At 43.1% G+C, this 15,097-nt stretch overlaps 1 protein-coding gene across 4 annotated transcripts in view; it reads left to right on the top strand.

Annotated features, from left to right (window-relative positions):
• Window positions 1-15,097, top strand: part of LOC309717104 (mannosyl-oligosaccharide 1,2-alpha-mannosidase IC) — a 213,546-nt gene that overhangs the window by 9,910 nt on the left and 188,539 nt on the right. The window contains exon 1 of one of the 4 annotated variants that reach the window (XM_082551393.1): window positions 2,995-4,719. The exons of 1 other annotated variant lie outside the window; for it this stretch is intronic. In XM_082551393.1, the coding sequence (XP_082407519.1) occupies window positions 4,174-4,719 (546 nt within the window). In that variant the 5' untranslated portion in view covers window positions 2,995-4,173. Of the gene's footprint in view, window positions 1-2,994; window positions 4,720-8,677; window positions 8,760-15,097 lie in introns of those variants that run through there. 2 more of the 4 variants (XM_082551394.1, XM_082551395.1) reach the window with 2 other exon arrangements.

The raw sequence follows: 15,097 nt of genomic DNA, 5'->3' as shown, positions 1-15,097 counted from the left end.
TTACTGTACATCTTTCTATCTCTGTCATTGTTATCCAAGCCGATTTAGAGCTGATAAGAGGGCACAAAATCACAGCGTCTTCTCCCTAATGCATTCTGTTTGGGGAAAGGCTTCCCAACTGATAAACCGTGATTTAGCCTGATAACAAAGCCGAGCAAAGGGAGGCATTCCTATTAACCACATCCAAACAACATCATGTGCAACCCCCAGATTTCCCTCACCGGGCTTTTAAATTATGTTTGTACATAAAGGATCAGTGTGTTCAGCTCTGAGCTGATGTGGATGCTGTTGGAGTGTTTGTGCGGCACCAAGGGCTGCATGAGGAACAGTGAAAAGCCACCAAAGGAAAAAAAAACAACACATTTCAACCTGGAAATAAAATAAAAAAAACACCATCCAGACAACAGCAGTTGGTTTCAGGGGTGAGAGGGAATGCAAACTATACAAGAAATGGCCTTTGTGGGAGCCATTTGCTTGTATAAACCATTTATTGTTGTTGAAAAATGCCTGTGCTCAGGTTTCACCCTCGCCTGTTGGTAGTAGCGGGACTGTATTGCCTCACCCATCTATCCTAGTGATAAACTAGGCTGTCACTGGCCAGAGCGGCTTCATGCAAGCTCAATGACTGGACTCATGTATAACGTGGCCTCCTGAGAAACCCTGACTTGATGTGTCTATTAAGTTGTTTTAAAAAGGTGGTGGTTTATTTTTTGGGAATCAACCTGAACGTGGTGATAGTTTGCTCATGCTAAAAAGCAAAGATCATTCTTTACTAGACAGTCACTTCCCTTGAGATTTTACCTACAGCATCTCCACCTTTTAACCGTTTAATCTTAAAACATATAATTTAACTAGTAAATGATAGATAATACAAACTGGGCATCGTAACTTTACAGCACAGCTGTTGTTAGATTTCCAGATATTCCATTGCCTAACAAAGAGTGATAAAAAGATTCAAGCCTCATTATGCACAAACGCTGAGCCATCATAAAGCCCCCGCCTTTGACGACAAACTGTCCTTTTGTCAGTGATGAAGGCCACAAAACGCTTCATAGATTTACCTACTCTCTGAGGAAATGGTCCTGGATCAAAAACTAAAAAGGATAATTCAACAGTTCTCTTTTTTCTGTTCTTTAGATTACAGAGGATCAGCATTCGGACTCAATTAGGCTCTGGTGAAAGATGGCTTAAAAGAGAAAACATGGGGTCAAATGCACTACAGATGACCTTGAAATGAGGTCATCGCTCTATATGCATCTGACAATGACAACACAAGAGTCTGTGGGAGGTTCTAATAATGAACTGGGAAACGTTTTAGGAGGAAATATTGAAAATATCTAGTCTTATTAATCTAACAACAGAGGAGGAAGCAGATGGAAAACCACAGGAAGAGCTGTGGTTAAAGTTCACCAGAGGTCATCAGATATCACACGCAATGCCAAGAATATGAGTGACACCTACTGCCACCATTAAATCCATTGATTTAAAGAATATCCAGAGGCGACTTTTGGACAGCAAAATGAAAACAACCTCCCTGGAGGCCTTTTGTGGGTCGTGAGTGGCGTCCTTAATTGATTTTCAGACCAATATTGAAACCGATCAGGCCTTTGTTTTCTCATTTCTGCTTCCAGGGGCATTAGCCCAATAGTGCGGCGCAGGCTCTTCAGTAATGGTCGACTCATTCGCCCATCTATCTTATTTAAAGCTGAGAAAACTCTGTGCTTACAGTTCAGCTTTTAATTTGCTTATGTGAACATAATTTAAGCACGCTTTTCAAACTTTGTTCAAAAGCACACCCGAGTCAAAGCGTTAAATTTGAACTCGCTTCAACTAAGAATCTATCAAAGTTAAACCCTCCTCACTGCCTTTTATTTGAGCTTTTAAACACACTGGGCTGATGCCTTCTCCTGCATGGATCTGTTGATGTACACACTGAAAGCTCCAGAAAAAAAGCTATGAAAAAGATTGGTTCACTTAGCTGGAAATCATTGATATTAATTATTATGTGCAAATACACAAAATTCCATATTTAACCAAAATTATTAGGCTATTTGTAATAAATTGTATTCTCTAAGTAACAGGATGAGCTGACAAGAGTACAGAAGTGCTTTAGAGAAAGCTGAATCAGGGTCAGGTTTTGCAGCAGCACAGATACATTAGAGGGAATGAAAAAAACTAAACAAAACCAGCGTGAGGAATAGATAAAATGTATTGCAGTCTATAGACCTCGTGTGTTTTGCGAGATTTCACAAAAAATATGAGCTAGTTATAGATGTAAAAAAAAGTTATTTATAGGGAACAGATAACTTATCCTGAAGAAAATAATAAATCCGAATGGATAGTTGACTGTTATCCATCCAGTAGATAATGGATCCATTTGGACTGGGCTCAAATGAAGGGTTCAAAACCTCCAAGAAGATGCGTCATGTCCTGCTATCAAAGAGCTGGACGCCAGAAATTCATTAAAATCATCTTTTGCAACCAGCTAACATGATTTTATTGTTATTTTTTTAAACTCTGGATAGAAAAAAATATGTGATTAATTGAAACAAATCTTTTCAAATCCGGGGTAAGTGCTTTCAAAACAAATGGACTTGGGACCCTAATTAATACTCAATAACAAATCCTCCTGTGGATAAAGGATCAATTCTGAGGAACGTGTTGAGTAAAAATAACTCATCAGGTGGAGGGTTTCAGGTTTCATTCATGGACAATGAAAACAAATTTGAACAAAAAAAAAAAATCTTATCTTCCAACATGCACAGAGCCCACTGAGTAATCACTGACTCTCTCTTGTTTTGTGGGTGTGTGTGTGTCCTTCTTAATTGCTGTTGATATCTGCTGCAGATATATCCATCCTCTTCAGCTTTTCAAGGATTTCCTCGTGGGCGTGTGTGTGTATGTGGATGCTTTCCTAACGTACAGGGCCACACAGACCCCTCTCCCTTTGTCCAAACGGCTTAACTGTGTTTTGATAAGCTGTTGTGAATTTCCATCAAGAAATCCGACCAGCCCACTGGATTGTCGAGCAGCGGACCGTTTCCCCCTCCTCCTCTTCCTCCTCCTGCCTGCACTATATGTTACATTTCCAGCTCTCTCCTCTCGCTTTTTTTACGCAAGCGTGGACGTCCACGGCACGGCGACACAAGTGCGCACCACAAGCGAGGGAGAGCGAGAGCTAGGCTCAGGCTCGGCGGGCGGACGTTGGCCGGGTATTGGAGAGACGACGCGGCGGGGGTGTCTGTCTTTGTTGGGAACCGGAGGACTGGACGGTGGATTTGTTTATTCTCCGGATTTTGGATCGTGGGGGGGCTAGGATAACTTCGCACGGGACAAAACCCGCCTTCTTTCATGTCATCCGGCGATTTGTTTCGCCCGGCGTGTTGACGCCAGTGAGAGGGGGAAAGAAGAAGAGGGGAAAACGGGAGCACGGAGGAGCGCATCTGACAGACGAGCGGCAGGAATACACACGCGTTCCCGTGCACCAGCTGCACCAGCACAGACGCTAACGACATCGGCTCGTGATTCTGAAACGTGTTTTAAGGAGCTTGTGATGCGGCAACGTGGGTCGGTGTGAGCGGGGACGAGGGAACGATGCTGTGCCGTTCGCTCGAGGCTGTGCACCGTAGGGCAGCGTGTTATTGATGATCTGCACGGCGTGGAAAAATGCATCGAGTCGCAACTTTGTTCAGGGGTCTGACACACAATCATCTCCTTTAAAAGTGCATTTATATGTTCCCATGGCGTGCGCTGTTTCCATGAATATAGCTTAGTGTTTCAGTGAACGCCTGTGCCATTTGTTCATCATCCCGGAAGCCCTGTGCTGTTTATGCTTTTAATTTTTTTAGACCCTGCATCCTGCAGTGTGTTGATGCCGGCGGGTTGCGTTATATAGATGAACATCTTCAGATTCGTGTTGCCAAATGATTGGTAGGCTGAATTGTGAATGTGGGCAGGCCTAACCTTCGCTTTATGCAGATCAAATCGATAGCGAGATAAAGACTGCTCTGGCAAGCTCTTTATGCCACTCTGCAAGTGTCACGGGGGGTGTGTTTGGAGTCCCGCATTTTGAGTTTTTACGCAAGCCTCGGGGCAGCAGGGAAGCTGCTCAGTGGAGTGGAAACTGTCAAAACACTGTCTCGGCTGTAAGGCAACGTCTCAAGAAAACTTTCAATGGTTTTCCGAAAGTTGCCCGGTGTCTCGGCATCGGGCATGGGTCTGCGCCTGTCCCAGAAATTCATGTTTCTGCTCTTTCTCTCGGGTTTGGTAACACTGTGTTTTGGGGCCCTCTTCTTTTTGCCCGACTCTGTCCGACTAAAACGCATTTTTCTGTCCAAGACAGAGATCCAGCCAGTCACCGTTGGCTCCGGCTCAGAGAACGATGTCAGGGAGCACTTAAAAAGACCCAAAGACCAGGGCATGACCTCGGCTAAAGGAGAGGCTGGCATCAAGCTGAAAAGTCAGAGCCGCAAACCCCCAGTCTCCTACGAGGCGACCGAGGTCCGGCTCGCCGGGGGCAAAGCGCAGGAGGATCTGAACCTCTCCAGGTCTAAGACAGAGTCCGCGTCAGAGAAAGTGACATCCTCTAACCACGGTGCCAACTCGGATACTTTTAGTTACAAGAAGTTCAGAAGGTGTTTGTTCAAACCCCCGCTGGGAAGAGACAGCGGCAGACCGGCCGACCCGCAGACCAACGAGCGCCGAGAGAAAGTCAAAGAGGTAAGGAAGCCACTGTGACTTTGCTGCCGGAACATCAAGTTCAATGTTCCTGCAAGAGGTGGATGACTGGCACGTGATAGGCACAAGTACAACATAGGCTGTGTTGAGATATGAGAAGTAAACCTAACGGGAAAAAACAAAGCAATACATTTAGGGGGGAAATGGAGGCCATGATATAATCCAAGATAACGCCTAATCTATCAGATAGACCGAACAGGCTGCAAGCAATACTTTTGTGTTTATGTGGCTTTATCTGTTTTTAATGTTGCTTTTGAATGGGAGCTTTTTCATGCTGTCAAAACACAACAGACTAACACAGCAGATAAATGGCAGTCTGCTTTTACGTGGAAAAAACAGGCGTTCACTCTTGAAAGAAGTAATTATATTTACAATGTTTAATCTGACTTGCCCGAATTTGGCGCACAATACAGGCAGAAGCAGTGTGGCTGTTGTTTACTGAGCTGCTGTCCAACAGCCAAAATAAAGCCCTTTTCAGTCATGTTATTTGTCTAAATTTACCCAACGCCTTTGACTATCGTAGTTTAATTCCTGCTGGAGTTCTATTAATAAAGACAGAAAGCGGTTTCTGGACTAATGATGGACTTAATGGTCTCCCGTTTGTGCACAAAACTAGAATAGCAGGGGAACATAGCATCTTTTTGAAATATATATATATTTCTTATTAAACAATTATTTCATTTGCCCATGTGACAGTCCTTAAATTAGCTGTGGCACCTCTGTATCTGCCTCACACAATCAAGCAAATGATAGGAGTGCGTGCAGCTTCTCTTTGGCCAGGAGCTCTCCAAGCTGTGTGCCAGCCTTTGTTGAGCCCTATGGGTCCAATAAGGGCTCCAGAGTGGGAGCGTCTGAGGATTCACACATCTGTACCCACTCAAGGCAAGAGAGGCTGGTGATGAGGGGAAAGAGTAGTAGGAGTGGGAAGGTGGGATGTGTTGGGAGTAATCGCTGGCCAGAGTGTTACAGATAGGTTTCAGCCTCGGTATGTGACACTCATAAGTCCTGTTGTCACTCTCGCTTCCAGCTTGGTGTCACCCTCGCACGCTGCTCACATGCCTTTCATACCCAGAGGTGATGTGCTCCATAATGACTGAGGCGTCAGAGAACGGAGGGTGATTTGCCCTCATGCACTGAGCTCTCACTGACTCATAGCTCCTCCTTTTTGATGCTCTCTCAAGTGAATGTCAGTGTGACTTTGCTTGCCTGGTGCGTTCAGCTGAGCTCTGCAAAATTCATGCCACGGGGTCAGAATCGTTGGAGGAAAAGTTATTTTCCACCACGCCCTCCACACCCACTTATTGTTGTGGAATATTCATCTTGTTTCCGATAAACCGAGACGTTTATCAAAGTGCTGAAGAGCAGACGTCAGCCGTGCTCACTTGCATTGTATGCTTTCAGGTCTGCGTGCTTGGCCAAATTTATGTTTTTGCTATTTGCTGTTGTTGTTGCTGCAGTTCCCATCACCTCAAGCCTGCTGGCAGTGCTGCAAACGGCTTCTTTTTTTTGTTTTGTGTGCTCTTGTTTCGTTTTTGGGGTTTTTGTTTCCTGGAGGCTCACATACACCCTGCCAACACAGGCTGACACATTGTGAACCTGTGTTTTGTCCAGGTTCACAGATGAAAAATCAAAAAGCAACTGTAACAATAAAACTGACATGTTTTGATGCTTTCTCTCTCTCTTTTTTTTTGTATTTCTAATGTGTGTTTCTGTGAAGCTGGATCTGTCATTCAGAATACATGTTTGCTTTTTGTTTGCTGCCAGTCGTCTAAACTCACAATGTGGTCTACATCCCTGCAAAAGCACTCCCTTTTTTCACTGTAATGGAATGCAGAGAGAGGGTATCCCCCTCCCAAAGCTAACAAAAAGGCTCTGGTCCAGCCCACTGAGTGCCTCAATGCCCAAACTGTGAATGGGCATCGTTTTTCTTAAATGCCAACAACTAGAAAGCAGACTCCCCACCTTCTTCCACTGTGTGTATGCGTCCACTGGCAAAGAGAGGGTGAATCGAGGGACAATGGCTGCCTGATCACACATTACAAATGTTTAAAGGCAGCCCAACCCTGGATCAGGCCCTCAGGATGAACTGCCAAAGTGCTATAAGTGTTTCGGAAACAAACTCTGGGACAAGTTCGCTCTCCACCAAAAGTCTTGAGCAGGATAAAGATAAGGGTTATTTTCATACAGCCTCCTATTTGTAATTCTGTGACGTTATGGCTCACTGAGTCGCCTGCATGCCTATACTCCTGCCTCATTGGCTCTGGCATAAGAAGTCGGATAGCAGAGATCGCACCACAAAAATGCGTGCCTGGAGTAACAGGAGGGGTTTCCTTTTCTGCATGCACATTTTGTTGCTGATGTCCTTTACATTCAGTAAGGTTAGAACTTGGAGTGCAGTAATCCAGATCCAGAGCACAGCCAAACAAACACAACTGCAGAGCAAAGGAGATGTCAGGGAGTGATGGGAGCTCTGAGGCACATCCAGACTGAAGCCTCTGCATCTTGTGGTTGTCTCCATGACATCACATACATTTAAAAAAAAAAGAAAGAAGAAGAAGCAAAGTTTGCATTAAGAGGTGGTTTCTTTGAAGCCTGTGATGTGCTCTCTTCTCTGTCACCTGAATGTTTAGCAGAGATATGCTGGTACAGGAAAATGAAGCTCTTTGCTTGTGTAAAGCAGAATGTGATGTGGCCTCTAACATAAGATGTATGTGAATGGAGGAGATGGAGTTGACAGCTTTGAGTACTGCAGTGAGAGGACAGAGCCACTGCAGCCTCTTGTGGCAGAGCCTCCTCTAGTGGAGCAATAAAACTCTTCAGGGCTGGTGTGTGTGTGTGTGTGTGTGTGTGTGTGCACTAGTTTGTCAAGTGCTTGGGGACAAATCAGAAGTTTGACAGTTTCAGTTTTGTTGTCACTGTGCTTATTCATCCAGGCCCGAGCCCACCTGCATCACAACAATCAAATGAGGTACATCTGTTCTGTTTTGAGACAAGTCTATTTATTGGTCAGCTGGCTGTGTGTGCTTGCCTGCGTGCAATTCACAATAATGAGCAGTATGCTAGAGAAGTGGAAAGCCCCCTTTTTGTGTATTTGAACCAAAAAAAATAAAATAAAGTGAGACAGTTTTTAAAGTACAAAGTGAGTAAAACGACAGCAAAAAGTACAGAGCAGCGATAAGACGGTTTAGTTTTAGTTAAACCACCTTCAGTTAGTCTGTCAGCGAGGTGAACAAACAAACAGCAGCATCACAGACCTCATCTGCCTACTTCAGCTTCCAGATGAGTAAACAGCTGCAGGGAAAATTGCTTTATTTCCAGCAGAATTTACCAGAAGACATTAAAAATTCCCAAGATACTAGTAGTTTTTTTTGTTTGTTTTTTTTTTTACGTTTCAAAAAAGAGAAACCGATTGATGTCATGTAAAAGTGAACTGAAACGGCATCAGCTGCAAAACTGAAATCCCCTGGAATACGTTTTGGTAAAAAAAAAAGTGCCGTACAGTAACGGCTTTATTTGTCCTTCAGACAACACAGTGGTACTTTAAAGTAAAGTGTAAGTTTCACTCTTCTTTAAGAGTATAATTGTGGGGGGAAACCAAAATCTGAACCGCTGTATGACACAAACATGAGCACACTCACACAAAACCAACACAAAGCCTCACAAATAGGTGAGCTTGTAGCTGGACCTGAAATCCCCTTATAGCCGTAATGACCAGTGAGCTGGGTGACTGTCTGAATAAAACGCTGCCGTTAAGCTGGCGCCTCCTGGCTGGCTTCGAGCGCTGTGACCTCCCTCCGCCCCTCATTCCCCTGCTGTCTTCTGCTCTGAATCAGGTGTGCCAAACAACCTCCAGTCTGAGCCAGGAAAATGGCCGCCTGCTGAGAGAGAAGAAAGAAACGGAAGACGAACAACGTCTTAAGAAAAGGCTTACACTCTGCTGGTGTTCCCACAGAGCTGGAACATTTGTGCTTTTCTTCTCCTCTGCGGATGCTGTGCAAATGTCAGCGCCTGGAGTTTGGAATGTGAGCCCATCGTTGTCTTTGGTCTGTTTATGTGGGGAGAGAGCCGCTCGGCCCGCTGGATATTGATATATTGTGCAAGTCAGTGGCGGCTGAGGCAGATATTATAAACCCGTCAGTGTTGCTGAGCACCGATTCCGGCCTCCTCCGCCACACAAGAAGTAATCGACCCTTTCATCTATGATCTGAAACTTGAGTTTGTGCTGAATTAGAATTTTTTAGTGGGTTTTATTCTGGGCTACTTAGCACTACCTGGGCAATGTCACCGGTTAATGCAGTGAGACAACACCAAAGCCTGGCAAGCAAAGCAATCCATTATTTACCTAATCTCCATAAATAGAATCTGTATGTGAATATGCAGAATCTGTTGGGATGGGATTTGTGGCGCTGGTTACCTGGTCACTTTTTTTCCCTTTTAAATAACCAGCACTGGTTAAACAATGAAGTCAGGAAGTCTTGGACAGGTCCATTGGAACATTTTGGACCAAAAATATTAGACATCATATTGGAGAAAGCCACAACATTTCTGGTTGTGAATCAATCTAGGGAACCTGAAACTGCATCTGGGCTTGTGTTCTACCCACTTGTCTATCAAGGCATTTTTTGCTCACTTACAAGCAGTGAATATGGTTGTGACTCATTATTCTTATAGGTTCGTCACTTTTCAGGTCACTGCTGGATATACTGAAAGTCTCCTGCTGTTGTTTCATAGAAGATTGTTGCAAAGTCACCAATGTGTTGGCGGTGTTAAACTAAATTGAGATCATGTGACGTAACCTTGCATTGCGAAAGCTTCAGCGAAAAACAATACACTCAGTTATAGTAGTGAGATGACATTTGCAGAGTGTTTATAGAGGAACATTAAATATCTGAGCTGCTGATTATTTAAACTGCATACTGAGTCTGATTTAGATGAAAACTCAAAGTATCACAGAACAGCACCTATTACTTAATGACCAAGCAAACGCAGATATTTGCACGATGCCGGTTGTAGTTGTGAATGCACGGCCACTTTCCACTAAACGTTCAAAGCGGGTTTTTGGTATTTTAATAATTTACAAACATGAATACTTTTCTTTGCCTTTGTTTTGCATTAATGTACAATTTGTCATCCCCGTGCATTGTACACAAATAAAATGATGAGTACTAGTAATCAAGCATACCTTTTTTAAATATGATGCTTGATGTCTAAGGGAGAAAATGTCAGCTGCCACAGCTGATGACCTTAAAGGTCAACCTATCTTTGTCTAGGAAACGTGTGCTCTGCAGAAAAACCAATGATTGTAGAAAACACATGCATATATATATATATATATATATATATATATATATATATATATATACAGTCATTGGGAATAACGGTAAGATAGAGAAACGTCAGGGAAAAATTTCCCCCATCAGAGCCACCAGAGTTGCTTTTTTCTGTAGGTGATAAAAGCTGATTAAACTACACGGCACCAGGTCTTTCCCCAGGCAATCACTGCAGGAAGTAAGTGATCAGGTGAAATGGAGAGAGGAAAAGGAAGGATGCAAGTGAAAAGAGGGAGATGTTAGCTTCCATCCTTTTGCATTCATGGCAGTTTTCTTCCTGGATTTCCTTTGTGGTGAGGGCACTAGCTTCAGGGAAAGTTTCTCTGTTTAGGCATGCTTTTCAAGAGGTGTGTATCTTTGTGTGCGCGTGCGCTTGTGTGTACGTACATATCTCTTGTGCAGGGCATTCAAACGAAACGCTTTGTAGATGGCTAAGATGTGCAGATGGGCTGCTTTGTACAAGTATATTTGTTTATTTTCGTGTCTGCTTTTCCATGCGCTGCGTGTCTTTGAGTGTGTGTTGGTTTAGATTACAACAGGAAGTGGAGGATCATTTGACAAGGGAGGGGCTAAAAAGTCCACATGTTCAACCAGAATTTTATAATAGTGCAGTTTAGGTTTGGTATTTTTACAGCATTTTGTGTGCGTGGTTGTGTGACAGCTTGAATTCTGTCCATTTTTAAAATGTTTTTCAGTTGAAATCGCACACAGCTATTAGACTTTCCTGATAATGTGGCCTGGTCAACAGTTTGCAGATGTTTTCACTTGTTACAGAGCGAAAATCCAGCTGTTATCCCCCCAACCTTCTTGTCATTTGTCCCTGTCCATATTTGCACAAGCTTTTAGATTTTATCTGCCTGTCTGTTTGCTGTTCGAAGTCCTGCTGGCAATGTTTACTATAGCCTACAGGTATTACATCAGTTACCAGAAAAACTAGACTGTCAAGACCTAAGGTCGGGACCACTTTATGCCGCACTTAGACTCTGTACTCAAACAGCGGAGCTGTGCTCTTGTCAGCAGTCGTGTGTCTTTCTTATAAGTAAATTTCCACTTTACTAAGATTTTGTTACACGGTCCAAAAACCTTTTTTAAACCATCACCCGTTCCATTGCTGTGATGTTGCAATAGGTTCCATGGAAGCTCGTTTATCCTGAGTTCACAGCGTTGCTGACATAATGAGGTCATAGTGTGTATATATCTTAATCCTGGCTTCTGAAGGCCTGTGATTACAGCAGAGAAACACTTTTTTTTTTTTCCTGACTGGATGCTCCATAGTGTTCCCTCCTGGGGCAGTAGGTTTTTGATAAGGCCAAAACTTCCCAGTTTCTAGCTACAGAGGTTATACATCATGTTGTATATCATGATCATACATCATAGTCTCACACCACTTTTAGGCTTAAATAAATAAGAGCGTATAATCATGTTTTCCCAACCATTATCTGCCCTCTTTGACTGCTCTGGCAGACATTATTAGCTCCATAATAACAACAAAGGATGACAGAAGCAGCCTTTGTGACTGTTTGTTGCTATTTCTGTGAATGTATGTGGACTGCCGTCTTCTTTCAAAAGCACTCCCTCGTGGCAAAAATCTTCTTGTTGCACACATGCTTTCAGCCTCCTTGAGTTTTGCCATTGTATGATGCCTGGCTCTGCGTGTGTGTGTGTGTGTGCTTGCTACAGATGAAGAAAATTGCAAAGATGAAGGGTCCAGGCCTTGGCCTTGTTTGCTGCAGACTCTGCATGATGTCCTTTGCTAGGTGCCGGATGAAATTGCCCCCACCGCTTCTAACCCCCACGTTCCCTCTTTGGCCTTGCTGCTCAGGCAGGGAAGGAAGGAGTGGAGAAGAGTGGCCTAGATGTAACCAGCAGACTCTTTGAGCCCCCAGCTGAGTTCCAGCCTCTTGCCTTTATGCCTGCCTAATTGGTCAGAAACAACATGGATGGCTATGTTCACAGGGTACAGACATTAAGGACCTGGCTTACCCTCATATGTCGTCCTTATCTCGTCTGTCTTTGTCGTCTGTGTACTTGTGATTTTTTTCGTTTTAGAAAGCGCTGTCACTGACTGTGTTCTTCCTCCTTGCATCTCGGCTATGTGTGTCCTCGGGCATGTTTACTGCCAGAGCTCTGCCAACCATCCCCTTCTCTGCATCACCAGAGAGTCGGCGTGCTACTGTCGCTGCAGATTGGCCTGTCTGCATTGTTGTTGTTGTGTTGTGACATGGTTTCAGCCTACTTTCAAGATGGCTGAATAATGCTGTCAAGCATTTGACCTACAATTTAGCCGGATCCACAGAAGACAGCATCAACTTTTGTTGGCCAGGCTCATGTTTTCTGCCACGGCGGGAACAATAAGTTACTGTGGAAAGTTTGCTAGAGCGTCTTCACGGTCAGCACAGTGCTGTCTAGTTTTCTGTGGGTTGAATGGGGAAAATGTGTCTCCCTAGCGATTTTCTTCTTCATTGGCATCAGTGGGCAAATTGCCATTAATTAGCTGAATGCTTACAAGACCGTTTTAGCCAGAGCCGGGTGTATTTGTTCATTATTATCACAATTAAGCCCCTAATCAAATGACAGCAATGGCGCTCAGTGCTCATTAGGGACCCATATAGATTTCTTTCTTTTCTATCAAGGTTGATTGGATGATAGGCTTGCAAGATAATTGCAATTTTCATTCATTCACAAGTCTGTGGAAAGGCAGTTTAAAAACAAACTGATGTGATAGTCTGCTAATGACTGTTTGTGCATGCGAGCACTACCAGTCTGTTAATCATTAATCGGATGAGAAGTGTAGGACAAAGGTTTTTCATCATATTTCTTGCAATGAACAGACGCGGCTTGATGTGGAGAGATGCGCCCGTGTGATGCATTTTTAGAATAAGTAAACCCTCCGAGTCTCTTAGATATTTATCTTGACCAAGGCAGTTGAAATTGAACTGTCAGTGCTCAGCGAAATATCATTCAAAGTACTCCTGTTCTGGAGAGCAGCTGCCACAGAGGGAACATTTATGAGCTTTTCAAAATTGCTATTGACAGAAATCGTTTACTTAAAAAGTACAGCTAGAACCCCCCATAACATGTAAGTGTTGAGTAAATATACTCTCTCAATATAATCTTTCTAAACATTTAATATCCTGAAAACTACTTTCTTTTTCTCGTGTGATGTTCTAACTTAATCTGTTGTCTGCTTTAATTTGCATTCAAAGCCCATTTGTGAGGCAGTGTCAGAGTTTTGTTTTATGTTGGGAATTTTTTATTACCTCCAGAGAAAGAAACTCTGAACTTTTTGTTTTGTCATTCAGACAAGGGTGGGTGATGATACAGAGAGCTTCGACAACAGGAAATGGGTGTAACTCCTCGTCCAGTTTCGAAAGTGAATGTGGGTAACGTTTTTTTTCTTTTTCCTTTTTTTTTTTTTTTTTTTTTGAGAACTCCAGATGTGTCGTGTCACTTAATCAACTGTGACAGCTCGAGGATACGGGGTATCGTGCTCAACTTGAGGAAAACCAAATTGGTGAAAATATATTTGCGTCATTCTTGTATGCCTCAGAAAATCCAAAATGCTTTTAAATGGTTTTATTTATTAAGAGTAAAGAGCTATTCAAACCTACTTGACCCTGTGTGATGAAGTAATTGCTCCTCCTTGTAAATTCATGAATTCATCTCGATTAATTATGTTTCTTTGGAAACCTGAGTTCAGTTTAAGGAGCCAGATCCAGGTCTGAAAACTGCCAGACCTGCTGAATTAAGAAATCCCTTAAAATAAGCCTTTCTGTCAAAGTAAAGTAGATTAAAAACTGTAAAGAATATCACAGCCGTTTCTTCAGGACTCCACTCAACCGCGGTGAGAGCCAATATCCACAGATGAAGAAAATTTTGAATACTGGTGAACCCTCCCAGCAGTGGTTGTCTGACCGCAATTACTCCAAGAGCGCATCGGTGGCTCATCCAGAAGGAAAAAATTAACCCACAACAACATTAAAGAACCGTAGGCCTCACTTTTCCCAGTTAAGGTCAGAGTTCATGATTCATAAATAAGAAAGAGACACATCCTGATGATCCCTAAGAGTTTTGGGCAAATATTCTGTGGACTGACGAGACAAAGGTTCACCCTTTTGGAAGGTTTGCATCAATGTTTGTCTGGAATATACCTGACATAGCATTTCATAAAGAACGTCATACCAGCAGTCGAACATGGTGGTGGTAGTGTCGTGGTCTGGAGCTGCTTTGCTGCATCAGGACTGGGACGATTTTCAGTAACTGAATTCTGCTCTCTACTAGAAAATCCTGAAAGTCAGTGTCCAACCATCAGACCATCATTTTCTGAACTCGAGTACACTTTGGTTATTCAGAAGAACAAAGAGCTGAAACATGCCAGCAAGCCCTGCTCTGAATGGAAAAAATAACTAAATTGAAGGTTTTGGAGTGGCCTAGTCAAAGTCCGGACTTTAATCCAACTGAGATGCTTTGGCATGACCTTAAACTGGCCATTCATACCTGGAAAAGAGAAAAAGTTTCTTGAACATGCCTAGAAAACAACTTTGGTGGTCTTTGCATCAGTTCTCCAAGTCTCTTTGGTATTTCAGTGATCATGGCGGAGAGGACGGTCTGACATGCTGGTTTAGATCATATGTGTTAGGTAAGACTGAGAACTATTGATGCCAATGGCTCGTAGAATAAGAGTAACGTGTTGTTCATAGTCATCCAACTCTTCGGTGACTTGTAATCCTGAAAGAGATCACACCCTTTACAACAGAAATGTTTCATCACACAAGAGGGTTGATCGCTTAGAGCAACTTTGCACTGACATGCAGCAACCCATATTTCTAAAGAGACCCAAACAATCTACACAAAACCTTTACCACAGCATAAAAGAGTCTGTCCTCTCTGTACATGTCAGAGGTTTTCTCTTATTTTTTGCCCCTCCTTATATTCAAATACAGGAACTGAAACAAAGTCGTGCAACCTTAAATCTCACTAACCTTAGTATTACTCTAGCATTTAAAACAACCAGAGTAGCTACAGCAAAA

Source organism: Aulonocara stuartgranti, assembly GCF_965226115.1.
Source record: "Aulonocara stuartgranti genome assembly, chromosome: 11".
NCBI classification, from domain to species: domain Eukaryota; kingdom Metazoa; phylum Chordata; class Actinopteri; order Cichliformes; family Cichlidae; genus Aulonocara; species Aulonocara stuartgranti.
Note: the sequence above shows the minus strand (reverse complement) of the source record. Positions and strands in the feature narration are given on the sequence as shown.